The sequence below is a fragment of the Pseudorca crassidens genome, chromosome 8 (genome assembly GCF_039906515.1).
Source record: "Pseudorca crassidens isolate mPseCra1 chromosome 8, mPseCra1.hap1, whole genome shotgun sequence".
NCBI classification, from domain to species: domain Eukaryota; kingdom Metazoa; phylum Chordata; class Mammalia; order Artiodactyla; family Delphinidae; genus Pseudorca; species Pseudorca crassidens.
Genome location: NC_090303.1, coordinates 61,881,971 through 61,901,983, shown reverse-complemented (window position 1 = coordinate 61,901,983; position 20,013 = coordinate 61,881,971). Strand labels below are relative to the sequence as shown.

The window sequence follows — 20,013 nt, the reverse complement described above, 5'->3', positions numbered from 1 at the left end:
CGGTGCATCTCTTAGTAGCAGAGTTGTGATGCCAGGACCTTCCCAGTCACCCCTGACCTGCTCAGCCCACGCTCATGGCAATGCCTGTCCATGTGGCCCAGTGAGATATCCAGGTTGATGGTTCTCGGAACCTCCCAGACTCTGGGCCTCCTGTTATTGGGCACTAGGTTTCCCAGTATAGTTGTCCCTGTTTTGAGAAACTAGCCCAAAGTGTGTGTGCATGTCAGGGGGAGTGTCAAGGGCCTGGGTCCCAATGTCAGCTTGGCAAAGATTTGTCCTATTACTGGGACGTGTGCCTGAGTACCCACTCCCCTCCGTCAGGTGAGGATGCCCATGCCTGCTGAGCCCCCAACACTGGGGGTGGCCATGGGTGGGAAGGGGTTTTGTAAGCTGAACAGGCCTAGATGGAACCTTTCAGCCCACACTGGCCTTGGGCTACATGGGGGACAGGTGGAAAGTCAGGGACAGACAGAGGGGTCCTTTCCAGGCCTCCTGTCACCCTGGGGGCAGAGGTCAACCCACTCTGACCTCTCTTCCCTTCTGCCCTGGGGAGGCCCCTTAGGAGTCTGACAAAAGCCACAGATCCTCCACGGGAAAATGCACAACCTCACTGAATGTGGCTCATGATTTCAGAGAGGAGGAGCCCTTAGCCCCGCAAGGCCTCAAGGGACTAAGTGGCTTTTCCTCTCTTAGCTACTGCAGGTCATCCTTCCCCAGCCAGCTAAGCCTCCCCTGCGCCTGGCACTAACCTCACTCTGGCGGGCAAGTCTCTCTCCATACCCACCCCTGGGGCTGAGCTCCCCGGGCAAACCTGTGGGCCCCAGTGTCCAGCCCAGGTGTAGGTGGGTCACAAATGTGAGGAAGGTCAGAGGGAGGGTCACCTGGGAAGTCCCTGGTGCTCCCTGGGCTCTGTTCTTAGGGATCAGAGGGGAGTCACGGGCTGTCACACTTCATTCCTGCTTTCCCCCATCCCTTTCACAGATCAGAATCAAAAATTAGGGGCAAGACCCTGTGTCTCTCAGATGGAGTTCTGCGTGGGGCTGTGCCCACTCCCTGAGACCGGGGATCCTGGAGGCAGGAGGGCAGGCAGTGGTTCCCCCTCAGACTGGGTCCCTAGGAGTGGGCCCAAGCTCTCAGACCCAGAGATCCCTAGTGGGAACATGGTGGCAAAAGAAGGAAAACTTCATTCCAGAGAGCTTGGATGACTTATATTACTGTTTATTTTCTTAACATATAATGAAATTCCAAATCCAAAGAGATATATATGCAGAGCAGACAGATGCAGGGTTCTGGTGTGCAGCAGCCAGAGCAGGACAGGAAGGGTCTGTGCCCCTCTCCCCTCCGGCACAACGCTCACCCCTCCCGGCCCCTGGCCATTGCCCAGGCAGAAATGCAGAAGCTGGGACTGAGAGGGACCAGTCTCACAGTCCAGGGAGTAGCCAGAGACATGGTCCTGGCTGTTAGGCCTGGCCAAATCATTATCTAGCTGTGGGTCCTTGGGCCTCAGTTTATCTGTTAAATGGGCTAGAAGTTTTTGCTAGGAAATGGAGAAGGGAGTGTGCGGATATCATGATGGGTCGTCCTGCTGCTCCTAGATACCTGTGTATTGTGTCTCTCAGTTTTGGTCACCATCATGGCCACAGGCACATAGGGAGACCTGCTCTGACCCTGGTGGAATTGAATGGACTGTGTAGATAGCTGCCCCCAAACAGACTGTGCTCTGAATTGTCCTTGGGCTGCAGCCATAGCTACTTCCTCAGGTCAAGACCAACTCTCCCCTCCAGATAAAAGAGGAGGGAAGACTATGACCTGGGCAGCCTGTACAGGTCACCCAGCTGCCCCAAATGTCTCCAAACAGGAGCTCAGGAATAAGGGGGGGAATCTGCTCTTCCTCCCCCCTTGGGATCAGCTGGGGGCTTAGAAGCACCCTCAAGTGTCCAACAAGGGCATCTGCCTCCGAGGGCTGGAGGGCTGATCTGAATCACGGTCATGTGTCCTCAGGCTTGATAACCTTCAGATAACTTGATAAGCTTCAGATGACTAAACACACCTGCATAATGGTGACCTGTGTCTGCACTGGCAGGAGAAAGTGAAGAACCAAATAATGATGGGGGTGATGCAGTGATAGGTGGAAAAGATCAACTACAGCTCAGTGAAGGAATATGGGCGTTCCTCCCTCGCCCTCTAAATGACCTTCATTCTACAAAAGCAGCCTCTGTCCAGTGGAGCCACTATCGGACCTGCTACCCCCAGGAACAGGCACTTCCAGTGGCTGGATGGTCTGCTGCTCTTTGCTTTGAAACATGTATGCCTATGTACACGTGTTCACATAGATGTGTAGGTACAACTATATACTTGGCAAGTGGAAGAAGCAGCGCTTGTCCAGACTACATCTTCCAGAACCTGCAGTGTGTCTACACTTACAGAATCCTAGAGAGGGGCCTCAGGCCCATATCGCTTTCCCTGTCCCTGCAACTTTACAGATGGGGTCACTGGGGCCCCAAGATTGAGACCTTCCCAAGGTCATGCAGCACATCTAGGGGGGGCCCTGGAAGTGAGCCAGGTCGCAAGGTCGAGGCTTGTCTGCCACTTGCCCCTACCACGGCACCTGCTGGGATCTTTTCCCCATCAGAGCATCCTTGGGGACAAGTGCACTTTACAGGAAAGAGGGCCATGCCCAAAGGCACAAAGCAATCACAGTGGAGCCCCAGGCACCTGCAGCAGGTGAGTTGGTGAGCAACTCTGGGATGAGGGGGGACTTTCTGGCACACCTCCCATCACACTCTGAGGGGACAACTTAGCAAGGTGGGTCCCTCTCTTTCACCTCCTCTGTGACTTCAAGGGAGTGGGTGATTGGAAAATCTTGGTCCCCAGGAAGCCCTGAGGCCAGGAAACAGAGAAAGAGAAAGAAGGTGATAGAAACAGCCCCAAATCAGGCTTGACTACGCAGGTCCTGCGGATCTTTGGGGAGTGACTGAGCCAGCTTGTCAGAGTGTCTACAATAGGGATTTCATCCCTCCCCTCCCTACACCCGCCCCTGCCCACCCCCCACACGGATGCCTGGGCCAGGCCCCCTTATTTGGGCTTCATCTCCACCCTGGAATGGATGTCGTCGGCATCCAAGTCGTACTCCTCCACCTGACCGCTGGTCCACACCTTCACGCGGTCTGTGAGGTCGCTGCTCCGCGGGGCCAGGATGAAGTCGTAGATGAGCACGGCCAGGGCTCCTCCGATGAACGGCCCCACCCAGAAAATCTAGAGCAGGAACAGAGCAGACGTGCTTAGAGGGCGTCTGATGGGAACTGCTTACCCTGAGACCCCTGCTCCACCACGCCACCGCCTGGCTTCCCTCCCACCCGTGCCTGAACCCCAGCATCCCCATTCCTGTGCCCCCAATGACTGGCCCAAGGCAGAACTCTAGTAGTGGATGTCTCCCTGCCTCGGTGCGACCCAGCTCAGCATGCCTGGCATGGTCAGACCAGCCCCTTCTTGAGGGTGGCCACTGCCCCACCCTCCCCAGCTTTGAAAAGGCCCCAGAGATAGTCTGGTTTGATCAAAAGTGGCCTGGAGGGCTTCCCTGGTGGCTGATGCAGGGGACACGGATTTGTGCCCCGGTCCGGGAAGATCCCACATGCTGCGGAGCGGCTGGGCCCGTGAGCCATGGCCTCTGGGCCTGCGCGTCCGGAGCCTGTGCTCCGCAACGGGAGAGGCCACAACAGTGAGAGGCCCGCATACCACACACACACAAAAAAAGTGGCCTAGAAAAGAAACAGCAACAGTGAGAACAGCTAAATCCCTCGGGCACTGACTCTGTGTCGTGCTCAGCTTACAGGTGCCGAGACCTTTGTCCTGGGCGGGAAGCAGGCACTCCCACACCCGCACCTCCCAGCTCAGGAAACACAGGCACCAGGAGGCACTGGGATGACATGGGGCAGGTCTGAGCTGGGACGGGAGGCTGGCCTACGCCGCCTGAGGCGTGAGCCCCCTGGCCCTTTTATCTCAGGTCTCAGCTGCCCTATTTCCTCCGCCCTGGCCATCTCCCAGAGCCTCTGTGATGGGAGCTAATGTCACAGGATGGGGGGCGGGTCTTCCATAAGGCACCAGAACCTCCCACCCGCCTCCACGGGGCCGCCCTGCGACCCCTTACCCAGTGGTCCTGGAAGTTGTGTGTGATCACCGCGGAGCCGAAGGACCGGGCGGGGTTAATACTGCAGCCTGTGTAGTCGATCTGTGAGGAGGAAGGGGCAGGGGCAACAGGGGAGGAGATACAGAAACAGAGACAGAGGGAGAGGGAGAGAGAGGGTGACATGGAGAGGGGGGACCGGAGAGGAAACAGACAAGTGACATTCAGACCCAGAAAGATGGTCAGGAGGTCCCTGCACTTTCCTCTCCCAGGTAGGCGGTCCCCCCACCCCACAGCATGAGCCCTGTCGGAGTCCCACCCACTGTCCTGACAGGACACCACAACAGCCTGGCTCCGCCCTCCCCACCTCCACCGCCACCTGGGAAGGTCCCCCACTCACGGCCAGCAGGTGCCCCAGGGCCACAGAGAGGCCGATGGCGAGCGGGGCCGAGCCCCCGAGGTCCCGGCGCCTCCGGTCCGTGGTGGCCAGCACGCATAGCACCAGCTGCAGGGTTCCTATGATCTCGATGCCCAGCCCCTGGCCCGAGTTCACACCAGGGGCCAGCTGTAGGGGAGAGGGGCAGTAAGAACTGCGTCCCAGGGCCCCCAGGCCCGGGCCCCCAGGGCCAGACCCTCGGTGCCTTCAGAGCGCTTCGCATCAGCCCCCGGCAAGGCCACACTCAAGCACATACAGCCATTAGTGGGCCTTGTCCCCGCCCACACCTGTTGAGGAAGCGCCAGCTTGGCCTAAACACTGTGGCACTCCAGAGGGGCCTGGGGCTGCTGGGGGGCGGGGCTTGGCCTAAACACTGTGGCACTCCAGGGGGGCCTGGGGCTGCTGGGGGGCGGGGCTTGGCCTAAACACTGTGGCACTCCAGAGGGGCCTGGGGCTGCTGGGGGGCGGGGCTTGGCCTAAACACTGTGGCACTCCAGAGGGGCCTGGGGCTGCTGGGGGGCGGGGCTTGGCCTAAACACTGTGGCACTCCAGACAGGCCTGGGGTTGCTGGGGGGCGGGGCTTCTGCATCCAGCTACATCCAGGCCGGGGTACCCTTGGGGGTACCAAGGCCATAGGCGACAGGTGAGCCCTAGCCCTGGGAGGAGATGGTTAGGGACATTCAGGGACAATTAAAGAAGAGAAGAAAATGGGTGGCAGGGCCCAGCTGGAGGCATTGCTTCTTACTCCAAAAGTCTTGAACATCCCTCCCCATCCTCTGCTGCATCTCAAATTCCCAAAGATGCGGAGGGTCTTCCTCAGTTAGCTGGCCACAGCTCCCTGTGTCCTTCTCGCCCTTGAGCCTACGTCCCTTGCATCCCCACCCTCTGTCTCCTGCCCCACCTCTGTCTGTCTCTCTCCTGGTCCAGTGTCTGTCTCCCATTTCCTCTGGGCCCTGCCCTCCCTATCTGCCCCCTCCCTGTCCCTCCTGGCCCAATGCCCCTCCCTCTCTTTGGCCACGCTGGCTGCACCACCACCGTCTGGCTCCCACTTGCTGCTGGGCCACTTTTAGAAACATGACTCATGGAACAAGAAGGGAATGGGAGCTGCTGTGAGGTCACCCAAGCCCTCCCTCTGCAGCTGCACCAGGGAGATCCCTCCCCACGGAGCCCCTGCACCTTCCCACACATGAGGGTCCCAGGGGCCAGATATGCCCACACGGGGGAGCTGGGCCACGTCAGCACAGGCTGCCTTCTCCCAGGCTGGTGTGTCCAAATAAGACTGAACTTGAAGTCTCATCTGGAGGGTAGGGGAATGGGGCTGTCTCCGAGGCCACAGGGCATTCTGCAGAGTCCTAGGTGGAGGGCACTCCACCACCATCCAGAGCTTTTCTCAGCCCCACCCTGAGGCCATCCAAAGGAACAATTCTCTTCCCGCCTTTGTCTGCAGCCCTGGGTCAGAGGGAAAGTGACTCACATCCCCTCCCCTGTGTTGCAGCCCCAGCTCTGGGCCTTTCCTGGCCGACCCCAGGGCTGCAGCCCCTCAGCTCAGCCAGCCCTCCGGGCAATACCCAGTTTTCTTCACACCCCAACGTGGGGCTGTGGAGGCCGAAACCCTGAATTCAGGTCCTTGCTCTCCCACTTGCTGACACCATGACTATGGTCTCTGCCCTCTCTGGTCCTCAGTTTCCCCATCTGTAAAATAGATCTAATTTTCCCTTCCCATTCTCCAGAGAGGCCAGAGGTTCTAAGGCTGTGGGGACAGTCTTGGGGCATTTGAGAAGGGCTGCAGAGGCAGAAGGGACCAGAATGGTTGTTGTGGCTCTGTTCGGGCTCTTTCTCATCTCATCCCCAGGATTGGGGGCGGTAGCAGGCAGAAGGGGAGAGGCTCTGCCGCCCAGGAGTGTGGAGATGGGAGTGAGGCCCGCCTGGAGCCGGGACAGGCTCCATGGAGGCGAGGCTGGTGAGGCCGGGCAGCTTGTACCACTGCCCATCACACTCACACCTGCTGTTACCCTCCGTGTCTGAGCACTCAGGAAGCTCAGGGTTCCTCCCCACGCTCTCTCCTTTGCTCTCCAGGGTCCGCATGATTGCTAGCTGCCAGGAGTCCTGAAACCAGCCCTTCCACACTGATTAACGGAGCCATTGCTCTAAGCGGCTCCTGTGTCATACTCTCCATCCCCACCGCACTCTCCTCACACACGTGGTCTCGGCAAGCTCACCTCCTGCCCCGATTCTTAACCAGGTCTGAGCATCCCAGCCCCTGCTCTGCCCAAGGGTACCACTTTTCATGCAAAGTGAGCAGGGCAGGGGGCCTGGTGCCATGACCCGTCCACAGGAAGTGACACCTGCCCTGGGAACCCTAGGAGGTACCCTTTCCTAGCTGCCCAGAGCCCTTAGAACCTGACAGCCCAGAACCACATGGGTTAGTAACCTTCCTCTCCCCAAACCCGTCACCACTACCACCAGCAGCAGGAAGATTCCCCTGATTGTTTCCATGTCTATGACCTCCTCTCTTTCAACTGCCAAAGCACTTGTGTTACTTACATCTGAAAATAAAAAACTGATAATCAAAATCGGAAGGGATAGTTAAAGGTCTGTTGAAAGTTGATGTCCAGAAAAGAGCAAGTAAAAATTCAGACCCTATGTTCCCGTTTACAACCTATTAAATTTGACACAATTGCTTACATAGGGCTAATCCCACTTGTGGTTACTTGTTATTGAAAAAAACATGTTTGCACATCCCCAGGTAGTTTTGCTCAGTCCAGGTCTTATATTTCACTGATGAAGGTCCCCCCCCCCCAAAAAAAAGGTAACAATCAATTTTCTGAACACAAGTATAAAAAACAGAAATCTCCACACAGTTAAAGCATCAGAAAGATGCAGGCTCTCCATTTTCGTGTCAAGCCCACTGAAGCCCGCTCTCAAGGCCCAGTTCAGACTCCAGTAGCACCAAGAATTTTTCTCGGGTCCCTGGATAGAATTCACTTCTGCTGCCACTCTGCTGAGCCCTCACTGAACGGCCTGCGTATCTTGCAGAGAAGTAACCTTTCTGCCTCCTGTGTTGGTGCCTCAGACACCCTGGCCTGGGAGCTCGGTGGGGACAGAATGGGGACACCTTCTCATCTCCCCGCCCAGACCTCAAAGGGGACACTCGCTGTGTGGTGACAGAAGTAGCAGACGACGCTAATTTTCTAGGACTTCCACCCTCTCTAGAAGCGGCCAGGGAAGCCCTCTGGAGCTCAGCAGGGCTGGTTCATTCGCTTTCGAACTGGGAGACCACAGGCCAGTCATGGGTCTCTGTGGACCTCGCAGGGCAGCCTGCTCAAGGTTCTGTGAGATGACAGACAAGGAGGCCAAGGCCCAGGAGGGAGACAGCAAAGTCAGAATCCTTGCTCCGGGGGTCTGTGCCACCCAAACTCACAGGCCAAGCAAGGTGCTGGCTACCCACAGGTTGGGCTAAGGGTTCTGACGATTCCCAGCTTGGCCTGAGGAGCTGGCAGAACATGCTCTGCAGCTGCCAGCGTGTCCCAGGCACCAGGCTGGCACAAGCCTGACCTCTCCAGGAATGGGCCTCAAACCCTCCCCACTGCCCATGGGCAGTATGACCAAGGTAGCTTCTAAGGGCCAGGGCCCCAGCTTGGCCTGGGCACCATGGCGTCCCGCCCTTGGGGAACAGCAGGTCCCAGGGCCAGGTCCGGCTGTGGCTCTGGGCATCCACTCTCAAAGAACAGGGGAGGGAAGACATTGAGGCCTGCCCCCCACACCCACTGCCTCTAGCACTCAGCATTCCCAGTGAGGGGGGCCTCGGTGAGCCCCCCGACGTCACCCCTCCGTGACTGTTCCGGCATGCGTGTGCCTCTGAGGACCCACGGCTTTGGTGCCTCTGTGTGTCTTTGTAGATTGGTATCTGTGGGGGACCACATGTGTCCAGGTGCGACTCTTTCCTTTTCTTTTTCATTAAACCTTTCATTAAGAGGTTTATTAGACAATAAGTAAACAAAAAGTCTATCCAAGAGTTACAAAAGTTCTCAACCTGTACGCACTAAACAATACAAGCTAAAAATATCTGACACAAAAATGGACAGAATTACAAGAAGAAAATGTTCAGTCCACTATCAGAGTGAAAGGGTTTAACAACCCTCTCTTAGAAACTGATGGAACGAAGAGTCAAAATATATAAACAGCAGGAACAGGGAAGATTTGAACCACACGATTAACAAGCTGGATTTAAGGAAAATGCGTAAGCCCTGCACCTCCATATTTGAGAATATACCCTCTTTTTCAGCCCGCCCACGTGGGACATTCAGACACACTAATCACGTACTGGCCAGATGCATCTTAACTGTCTCTGAAAATCCTTATCACGCAGGGTACCATCTCTTACGGAGGGGGCTTTGCGGAGGCTGGGGCAGGGCTCTCTCTAGATGTTCATCTTGTGTGTCTGACGCACTTCTGAGTGTGTCACCCTGTCCCTGTGTGTTGCACTCCCACACACAAGTGCCACTACTGGCTGGGGATGGAGGAGGAGGGAAGGAAGCCCCCTTGAGTAAAAGAGAGGCAGGTCTCAAAGTGCTCTCTGCTCCCAGAAGCCATTTCATCTTCCCGACAAGAAACAATACACAAAGCAATGGCTTCCTCCTTCCCTTCCTCACTTCAGGGCAGCCCTGCCCTCCTGCCCGGGAAAGGAAGAGGTTCCACTGAGCACCACCCTCCCCGTACCCTCCTAGGGTCCCAGGGCCTGAGGGGGACCACCCAGGCTTGAGAGTGTGCTTCACGCCCACGTGTGTGTGCCCGTGTGCCATGTACCATTGCGTGTGTGAGTGCACGTGCGTGTACGGGTGCAGCGTAAATGTGTGCAGTTTGGAGCAGCAGAGATAATCGAGGGCTGGAGGCAGGAGGCCGGGGGTCCTGCCTGCCATCATCTGCTGTGCAACCTAGGCACGTCTCCATGTCTCCGTGGGCCACGGTTTCCTTACCTGTAAAATAGAGGCCTCAGCCCAGATTCTAGCCCCAGACCTTGTCCAGGATTCCTCCCCACCTGACGTGGGACCCCGGCCCCCAAGACCTGCGGTCACCCTCCGGGCCAGGATCCTGAGTGCAGGATTCCCACAAGGCCATCTGAACCGCTGGTCTCCATATGGCGTGGAGCCTGTTATAGGACCTCCCAACCACCTGTAACCGCCCGGTGCCCTCCACAGACACACACCCCAGAGCAGCCGGCTGCCTGACAGACCCTGCTTGCATAGCCCTGATGACAGGGAGCTTACTGACTTGGAGGCTGCCCTTCCCCAGTTTTTTTAAAAAAGCGTCTTTCTTTACGCTGAGCAGACACCTGCCTCTGGTTGTCCTGATGGTGGGATTTCAGGCACCGAAAGGAAGTGCTCATTGGAATGGGCATTTCCCAGCCTTTTCTACCCTCTTTTGAGTTGAGGTTTTCCAGCCTCAGGGTGTGTTTGCCCGCTGGACTGTAGCTCCTTGGTTGTGTAAAGACAGCCCCTCACTCACCCCCTGGGCACCGCCGTGGGTAAGGAGCCCCTCTGGACCCCAGAGAGAGGCTCTGGCTGAGGGGACCCTGGCCAGGACAACATTTCCTTGCCCCTACCTGCAGGTATGTGGGCTCAACCCACGCCCATTCAGGAGACCCCAGACCCGTCGGTGCTTCCAGAGGGCAAGGACCATGGCCCCCCAGGGGGCCTCTGCCAGCAAGCACCAAGGGCTCCCTGTGCCCCCAGGAAAGTTTGCCCAAGCCAGTCTTCAAGGCGAGGCGGGGGGCGTGTCTGACCTGCCTGGGGAAAGCCCTGATGGGTAAGAGTAAAGGCACCCCTGCTGGGCGGGGCCCTAGAGAAAGTGGGCACCACTACTTGGGCCTGAGATCAGGTTGGGGGGAGACAGCATGGGATTGTCCTGCAGTGAGCTAAAGGCTCCAGATGTGAGGGGAGGCTGTGACCGGGGGACGGGGGAGTCAAGGCAAGTCCCCTTAGACCGAGGAACCCCAGCGGGCCATGTCCCCTCTCAGAACGTAGCTCCTTCACATGAGGATTCCCACAGCGAGCCCTGGCTAAGGCCAGGCGTCAGCGTGGGCAACATGGGGCGGGCAGGGCTGCTCCGAGGGCTCTCGGGGGGAAAGAGCCTAAGAATTTTCCATGGTAAGGGAAGTCTCCACCGCAAAGCTCCTGCCTCGCTCTGTGCCCTCCCCCTCATCTGGTTCTGGCTGGAGACAGTAATTATATGTCCCATCAGTGGCATCACCACCCAGCCCCCAGCCCCCTCCCTGGGCAGGGCCGTCGGAAAACTGGCTTCCCTTTCCCCCAGCCCCCACCCCCAGCTCTGGGGGAGGCCGAGGGCCCTCAACTCTGGAAGAACCAGTGGCGTGGGGAAGGGGGGGTTAGGGAGAGGGGCGTGCTCTCATTCTGTGGCTGGGGAAACTGAGGCCCAGGACACTGAGGAAGTGGGAAGTTTGGGGCTAAAGGCAGGCCCTGGATGCAGCACGTAGAAACAGTCCCCAGGCAGTCAGGCCCAGAATCAATGGGGCTGAGAAAAGACCCCCAAATGAGGAAAGTGTGCGCTCTGCCTGAGCCCCCGAAGAGGCTGAAATCAGAGGCTCTGGATGGAGTGGCATCCAGTCCCCTCTTGGACACAGGTAGACACTGGCCTGAATCCTGAGCCCTCACCTCTCTCCAGAGCCCCAGCCTTCCACCATGACCCCCCATCAGCCACACCCCACGACCCTCAGGACATGACCTCCTCTACCTAGAAGCCCCTTCCCCCCAGCCCAGAGTCTTCACATTCAGGCTCTCAGGGCACCTCCTCCCTGAAGCCCTCCTGGCCCTCACCACAGCTCAAAGTCAGAAGTTCCCAGGTGCCCTGATACCTCTTATCGCACTGGCCTCCTGCCCCCTATCATGGACAGATGTGCACCGGGCTTATCTTGCACAGGACCATGGGCTTCCCAGGGCAGGGATTGGGCTGACTCAGCCCTGCATTCAGTCTGCAGCAGTGACAGTCACGTTTATAGGGTGAGCAAGCCAGAGAGGGGAAGAGTGAAAAGAGCTGGCGAATGGTCCAGATTCCAAGGTGCAGGAGCATCTTCGACTTCCCAGAGCCCAGCCATACCTTGCGATCTCCCCTTTCCACAGATGGGAGCTGGGGCCACACAGACAAGGTTGCTTGCATGAAGTCACACAGGGTATTAGCAGCTGAGCTAGGGCAGGGCAGACCCGGCACCAACCCTGCCTCTGAGCCTCTCACTCTAGGAACAAAATCAGGGTTTGGCTCTGAGAACTAGCCAGGATGCACCAGGCTGGACAGAGGTCCATGGTCCCTCTGGGGCATATCCTGAGCCCTGACTCAGTGAGGAGAAAGTTGTCCCCAACATGTCCCCGGGGGATACCCCCTGACTCATTCCAACCACTTCCTGTCACTTCTTTCCCTATTTTCCTTGGAAATCTCCATGCCAACCATGGGTTTGGGCTGGGGCGGGGCTCAGGACTCAAGGGGCTGCGGGAGCCTCCCCCAGAGCCTGGAGGAAAGAGTGTGTCACCTGTGTAGGCTGGTCTCTGCCCCTCTTGAAGCATTGAGGCCACCTCCCAGGTCTCTTCAGATCCCAGGTTCAGTGCTCTGGACCCTTTTCCTGTTCTTCAGCCCAGGACTTGTGTTTCTGGACCCCAAACTTCCATGGGGGTCCCCGGGCCCCTGCCACAGCCCTCAGTGCCCTTAGGTTCAGCACGGCCCCTCTTGGGCTCCTGTTAGCCAGACCCTCCTGGGAAGAGTGATAAACTCAAGTCCACAAAGTAAGCTTGTTCGTACTATGGGTGTGGCCAAGAGATATCAAGAGACCTAGCCTCAGGGTTCTCAACTGCAAGAAAACTCAACAAGTTAGCAGTAGCCAGGCCTTGAACCCAACTTGCCTGCTTCCCCGCCCAGGCCTGGGCCCCTTTTTCTCCCCCTTCTGCAACCCATCCAGCTCAGGTATTGGGGTGACTTTGGAAAATGGAGCCTTGAGAGGGAAAGGGACACTAAAGCAGGGTGTGGCCAGATCAAGGTGGCACAGAGGTAGGTGCTTGCCCTCCTCAAGTCTGCCCGGGATGCCCATGTGAGAGAGCGAAGTCGGCCAGCAGATGCCTGTCCCGCCTGTCCCTTGAGAGGGAAGGTCAAGAGGGGGCCAGAAGGCCTGGGGAGACTCATCTCCTCCCCTAGGAGGACCCATTCCCAACCCCCATTGTGCCCAGCTGAGCCCCAAGGTGAGCCACCCTACCCAGTGCGCACTCTCCGAGGTCACCCGGCTCTGCCCCCACTGGAGAGACAGTCCTGGAGGGCCTCACATCCACCGTGCCCACAGCTTCCCCGACTAAAGTCTAAACTCCAGGCCGCAGGGCTAACCGTCAGTCCTAGGCTCGGTGAGGTGTCACTGTGACACAAGAAGTGCTAATCCCTCCTCGGCAGGGTCGTGCCAGCTGCCCTCTGCACAGACCTCGCCAAGCCTCCCCCCGCTGCAGCACCAGGATCTGAACTTTGGCTGGGAAGCGAGAGGGCGGCTGCTTCTCTAATCACCCACGGCTCTCTCTGCAGAGCCCTGGCCGGCTCCCTTACTCTCCCACGCCGGCCTGTCCGGCCCAGGCCCCGCCAGTTTCGACCTGATTTGATTCCTCCTCTCTGCTCCTTTGCCTCTCTCCCTCCCTGTGGAAACACCCCCTCGGGTGCTCTGAGACCTCCTCCAAGCCTGACTCAGCCCCTCAGGCCACATTTCCCCCTGCTGTGGCCCAAGCCAGGTCTGAGTGTGCAGTTGGCTGAGGGTCTGGAAAAGCCCAGGTCCACGACAGCAGGCAGCGGCCGCCAACAACCAATTAGCTGTGCTAAGCGGCCCGGGAGAAATTCTTTTCCGCAGCTCCCACCCAGTCTGCTTCTCATGGGCGCCCCCAGGCCAGGCCCCATTCAGGCCGCGAGCGATGGGCGCACGCAGGGACGCACACACCCCCTGGGACGCTCACACAGCAGCACTAACGCACTCACAGACACACTTGCAGAAGCAGTGGAGCTTCCACAGACTTGGAGACCCATGCTGGCACCCACGTGCGCACACCGTTCACAGACACACATACACGCGCCACACCTCTCTGTGTCTGGTGACAGAGAGTGGACCCAGACAGGAGGCAAGATGTCCCCGCTCCGGCTCCCCCCCTCCGCCACCGCCTTGCTGTAATCCAGGAAAGCTGAAAGCTTTCCAGCAAGTGTTTTCACCCCCCATCTTTGTCTCATTCCCGGGCCCAGAAGAGCAAGGGGAGCTTTATCGTTGAAGGCAGCTTGTTTGGGGGACCTGGGCGGCTGCCTGGAAGCTTGACTGACCCCCCCTCCAGGAGAGCCCTGCTCACACAGGACTGTGTGACCAGCTGCAGGACATGCCGGGCAGGTGGTGCAGGGAGGCTGGGGACAGCGGGCAGAGTGTCCCCAGGGTCCAGGCTGCACAGGGAGAGAGCTGCTGCACAGCCGGGGCTGCGGAGTGGTGGTACGAGAAACCACAGCCCAGGGACGAGGAACTGCTGGCCCAGCTGTTAGCTGCCGCCTGTGCTTATTCCCCACAATTGAGGCCCGCAGGGGACATTGGCAAGACCATCATGCTGGGTCTCAGCTCCCCACAGTGCCCGGCAGGAAACAGGCTCTGGACTGCAGGCGTAGCTGAGTTCCAGTCCCAACTCTGCGTGACCTCCAGCAACCTCTTGTCCTCTCTGTTCCTCGGTGTCCCCATCTGCACAATGGGCGGAGGATGAGACCAGCGCCGCCTCAGCACTGAGGCCCCAGAGCCTGGGGCCACCCCACTCACCGCATTGAGGCCAAGCGAGTTGTTGGGCAGGGAGGAGGTAATGCCCGAGAGGATGGCAGTGGCGACGATGGCCCCCACGCACTGGGCCATGATATACATGACAGCCCGGAGGACGCTCATCTGGCAGCTAAGCAGGATCCCCAGCGTGACAGCCGGGTTGAGGTGGGCGCCGCTGATGTGGCCCACGCTCTGGGCCAGCGTGGCAATGCTCAGCCCAAAGGCCAGTGACACCTTCACATTATCCTGGACGGCACCTGTCGTCTGGTTGCTCTTTATCGGGTACTGGAAGCCCAGGGCGGAACCGATGCTGATGAAGATGAAGAGGGTCATGGCCAGGAACTCGGCCACCACCGCCCTCCAAAAGAGCTTCTTCTTGAACTCGCTGGCCATGCTGGCAGGGGGCTTGGCTGGAGACCGCTGCCTGGTGCTCGCCTCCCTCCGAGAGCTGAGCCACAGCCCGGGCTGGGCCTATTTATAGGACCCTGGCGGGAGGAGAAGGGGGGAGCACAAAGGGAGGAAGGCCTCTCCTTGCTCGTGGCCCGCCCCACACCGCATGGGCCTCCTCTCAGCGATGGATGCAGGCACAGCTCTGCTGTCAGCCTGCCAACTTCTTTTCCCTTCCTCCTCTCTCCCCTCCCTCCCTCTTTTCCTCCGCCCTCAGCCCTGCCCAGCCCGGGGAGGCAGGCAGGAGGCAGCCACTGCTCTAATAGGCTTTGAGAAATTCCTCCAAGTAGGCCCCCCTCAGAGGGCCAGAGAAATCCAGGTGTCCCCGCCCTGTGTGCAAAGCTCAGGGGGTGCCCGAGGACAAGTCCAGACGCTCGGGATGCGTGGGGCGGGGTGAGCAGCTGGGTTCAGCAGGTAGACATTGCCCTCCTGGAGGCGGGCACCATGACCCTGCTGGCCTGGCATCCCCATCCCGCCTCACAGTGACATTAGTCTGGAGTCCACAGGTCCAGGGTCCCCAGGGGCAGTCTGGGCCTCTCAACCCTGGCCCAGACCTGGCCACGGGATGTCACTGTAGGAATGGCCCAGAGCTCCCAGCCCCACCGGCCAGGCCAAAGTTAATGGGGACACGGAGGCATCAGAGGGTGCAGAGAGCTTGTCCGTGGACCACCCTCCACTCTGTGGTCAAGGGCAGGCCTGAGATCAGTAAGAATTTGAGAGGCCCCCATGCTGGGAGCCCTCTAGCTTCTGAAGCAATTTGAGCAAATGATTTCGGGGCAAGTGTGGGAAGATGAGGGCAGGTGAGGACTTTCCTCTCAAAGACAGTCAAGCTGGCAGAACACGGGGGAGACGGAAGGAATGGCAGAGCCTAACCTGGAGACTGGAAAGCCTGGGAGGGAGAGAGGGGGGAGAAAAGGAGGGAGCACGAAAGGGAGAGGCAGAGGGACACGGACGGGAAAGGAAGAAGAAAAGGAGACAGAAAGAGAGAGAGGAAGAGAGACAGAGAGAGAAGGAAGGACAGAGAGAAGTCGAATCAGCAAAAGTGGAAGTGAAAGGGATAGATCCCCAGACAGAGACAGGGAGACGGGTCAGGGCCGAGGAAGAGAGACAGAGAGAGAGCGCAGGGGATACAGGACTGGACCCAGAGGCAAGGATCCAAAAGAGAAAGATGAGTGAGCAGAGCGGAGGTGGGGGGCAGGGGGGCAGACGACACCCCGAGCAGGGGGAGGGGAAGGGGTGCTCTGCAGTCCGCCACCCCGCCCTGCAGCCCCACCTGTGCCCCGTGCATCCCGCTGCCAGAGGCCCAGCGACAGCCCATGAGCTCAGCAAGAAACTGGACTCCTGGGCCAGGAGCCCAGTCAGGAGCCCCAGGCCACCAGCCTGATGCACATTATTCTGTGAGAAGAGGAGCCAGGTGGGGTCCTGGGCGAGGTTGGGCCCAGGAGGGAGGGGCCTCCCTGGCCCTCTCCTCCCTCCCCTGCCTGCCTTACCGTAGCCCTACACCAGAATGCTGGCTTCTCCCCATTTTACAGGTGGGAAGATGAGGCCCAGGGAGGGGAAGGACTTCTCTGAGCTGTGTGTGCGTCCAGGGACCATCTGCAGAAGATGACGCTAGACCTCAGTGACCTCCGTCCTGCCTGGCTGCAGCGCACCAGGGCTGCCCTCACCCTGGCGACGAGCCCCCAGAGATCAGCCTGGTGTGTGCCGGGGGCAGGAGGCCCACCGGGTTAGGGGTGGGGGAGATGTGTCCACCTAAGTGTCTGCGAGTACAGGACAGGGTGGATGTGAGGCAGGGAGCTAGCATGGTGGCTAGCGGGCCCTGCCTGCCCAGAGAGCCCAGTGCCCAGAGGTAATCGGTGCCTTATTTAACCGTCCAAGGGAGGGAGCCGGCCCCACTAGGACACTTCCTGGAGCCTCTTCTGCATCTTTCGCTCTGGGCAGGCCTGGCTCAGTTCTCCATGCCCCAGGAGGCTCCTCACGCCCCTGGCCCCACGGCCTGGTGGCCACCACGCCCCGTGATGAAGGGTTCTCTGGTCAGTTCCGAGCCTCCGACCAGAGCTTCCGCCGCGTGGCTGGGATTCCCTCACTCTGAGGCTTTGCTGGATGGCCTTGTTTCCCCTCAGACCGGTCTCGGAGGGCAAGGCTGGGGTGCACCTCAGAGCAGGGTCTTCCGGAGCAGGACCATTCCCTTCAGGCCACAGGCTCCCTGTCCACCGAGGAACAGACACCCTCTGCTCAGTGCAGGGACTAATTCTGACGGTGGTAGGTGCTGGGACCCAGCCAGGAAGGCCGGAGGAAGGCAGCAGGGGGAGAGCTGGTCCCAGAGGGGCCACTAGACTCGGGCCGGTGCTGGGATACAGCACCCCAGAGACACGAATCGGAGCCTGCGTGGGCCTGTGCGTGTCCAGGCTCTGTGACAGTGTCCACGGGCCAGGTCAGGACCCAGGCAGCAGAGGACACATCACGTGCTACTGTGCATGAGGGTGAGAGTCACCTGGGAAGTACTGTTTCATCCAACGAATAATTACTTAGCCCGTGTCACGGCCAAACACTCTTCTGGGCACTGGGGGACAGCTACGAACAAGGCGGCCCAGCTCCTTGTGCTCCTGAAGTGCTCCTTCTAGCACATGAGCCTGCAGGCTCTGTGTGAGTGGCTGAGTGTATTACTGTGGGGGGCACGCGTGTGTGAGCGTGTACTTGCTGGATGGCCATGTCTGTCTGGAGTGGGGCAGGAGACGGGGGACACAGGGGTTTTGACAAAGCACTTTTGCCCAGGCAAATTAGGCACCCACTAATCTCAGGATGATACGAGGGTCCTCAGGGCAACAGTCCCCGAAACCCCTGCATTTCCTGCCCCCTCTCCCAGGTCAGCATGGCATCTGCCTTAAATGCCACCATTATAGCTACGTTCCTTTGCATGAAGGAACGGCCGTCACCAGGAGGCACCATCAGAACGCAGGCACCTCCAGAATAATGCCCACCTCATTCAGCCACCATCTCCCATAATGGAAAAGGGCCTCTGTGGCCATTTCAATGGGGAAAGGGGAGCCCCAGACCCAAAAAGGCCCCAAACCCTTCCACCTCCTCCCTGGTCGGCCACAAACCCAGGCCAACCAGGGAAAGAAGGAAGGAAACAGCCTTTGTCTGAGGGTCCATCCTCACCACAACCCTGGGAGGCTCGGAGGGTAAGCAGTTTGCCAAGGAATGGCAGAGCTGGGGAACTCAGGAACCCCAGTCTGGTTCTCTGCTCCCCTATCAGGAAGGGCCCTGATGGACCCGGGTACCAGATGGAAACCCCAGCTCTGCTGGGCCAGGAACAAAGACAAGGGCAGGGGAAGCTGGCCCCAGAGGCACTAGGATGAGTGAGGGGTGGGAGTGACAGAACCATCTTCACCGTGTGCGCGTAATCGGTGTGGGGCAGGGAGCATCGGAGCAGCTAGGAGAGGCCAGAGCCGCCCCTGTGTTCCTGCCAGCCGCTGGCAGGGGAGCTTAGGTCCTGTGGAGGGGACCACACCCACCCAGCTCCCCCTCCAGTGTGACCTGATTCAGCAGGCTCTGCGGCCCTCCCACGGGCAGCGGCGTGGGCCCAGCCTCCAGAACCCACAGGCTTGAGCCAGGCTAAAGAAGGGGGGCTGCCCCCCTCCCCAGCTCCTGAGGCGGGGCTGGAGGCCACTGGGCCTGGGCACCGTCTGGCCCTGCCAGAGCCAAGGTCTCAGCGAACGCTTTGCCAGGCGTGCCATATTCCTGCCTTGCCTACAAGACCCGCATTCCAGTCAGAGTCGGCTGTTCCAGGGCCGTTTGGTTCCGGTCCCCACCCGGATCCAGCGGGAGAGGCTCAGCCTTGTCCAGAGGTGGACGCACAGAGCCTCACATGCTGGCCAAGGATCCGGCCCCCCTGGCTAAGTGGGGAGAGGACGCCCATGGGTGTGGCCGCAGCTGTCACTCTCTTGGCCAGAAGCTTCCGTGCAGCACAGGAAAGCGGGACCGAGGGGATGGACCCTACCTTCTGGGCCGCCAGGGGTTTCCCACCCACAGTCTGAGTTGTGGGGAACAATGACTTCATTCCCCCCAGGAGGCCCACCGGGAAGATGGAGTCTGAGGTAGGAGGAGACACCGACAGCTGACTGGACATGACCACCAGCAGCTTGAATTTCCCCAAGTCCCTCTATCAGACTTCTCTGAATCATGGCCGAGAGCACTGGTGGAGGGTGGCAATACAGGCCAAGGTCCCTGCAGGTCTTGGAGAGGGTGGCGAAGAACCAATGAACACCCGCTCCTGGAGAAACCCTCTGGTCCTCCCAGCTCTGCCCCTCAACAGGGCACTGGCTACCATCCCACCCTGACCTTGATCTAGGCTGCCCGGATGGGGCCTGTCTGCCCCCGCTGCCCGGGAGGCCTGCACCAGAAGCGAGGACTTAGCACCAGAGTGAAGTCACTGTTCCTGGGAGGTGTGGCCATTCCCCACCAAGGGGGAGCAGAGGCGGGACCCAGGCCCAGAGCACAGAGACCAAAACGGAGACTCCAACTCCTTGGCCGTGTCCTCAAGGCTCTCCACTCACCACCCTGGGGCACACTTCTCACCACCCCTTCCCAGTCCCAGACGAGGGCCCGGGCTCCCGTGCCACCATGCTCACTGTGCCCAGTTGTTTGCACGCACACTCTTCCTTCTTCCCCGCTGCACCAGCCTCCTCTGACCCCTCCTCCACGGCAGAACCCACACCACAGCAGTGAGCTCACCCCAGCCTGGGCTGTCCCCCCCCCCGACCCCAGGGGCTGAGGGTGGGCCCGAGGGCCTGGGTCTTCTCCTTCCCCATCCACCGTGCCCGCAGCAGAGCTGAGTGCAGGGCTGGGCACAGGCGGGATGATCTAGGAACCATCTGCTGTCTGACTGTCCAACTCCCCCTGGAGACAAGGTACCCGCCTCTTAGAGCATGTGAATTCCTCCCTGTCTGACAGCTAACTCCTGGCCATTTAGGCGTCACACGATCCCCCTTAAATCAAAACAGGATTTAGCGGGCCACCAGTGATTCACCAGAGGCGGAACAATTTAGTAATTTTCTAAACTACTGCCTCCCATTCATTTCTCCTCACACTGCCCTGCCCCACCCCGCCCCCCGCCTGCCCTGAGCAATAATAGCAAGGCTTGGTGGGGAGGCCGGCAGGGTGGGACAGTGTCAACCCTATTTCTGGCAA

At 59.3% G+C, this 20,013-nt stretch overlaps 1 protein-coding gene across 1 annotated transcript; it reads right to left on the bottom strand.

The window, feature by feature from the left end:
- Positions 1 to 1,202: 1,202 nt before the first annotated feature.
- Positions 1,203 to 14,959, bottom strand: AQP1 (aquaporin 1 (Colton blood group)). The gene is made up of 4 exons (XM_067746656.1): positions 14,377 to 14,959; positions 4,524 to 4,688; positions 4,148 to 4,228; positions 1,203 to 3,255 (listed from the first exon to the last, which is right to left on the bottom strand). Exons 1-4 carry the CDS (start codon positions 14,764 to 14,766, stop codon positions 3,076 to 3,078), a joined length of 816 nt encoding a protein of 271 aa, XP_067602757.1. The 5' UTR covers positions 14,767 to 14,959; the 3' UTR covers positions 1,203 to 3,075.
- Positions 14,960 to 20,013: the final 5,054 nt, after the last annotated feature.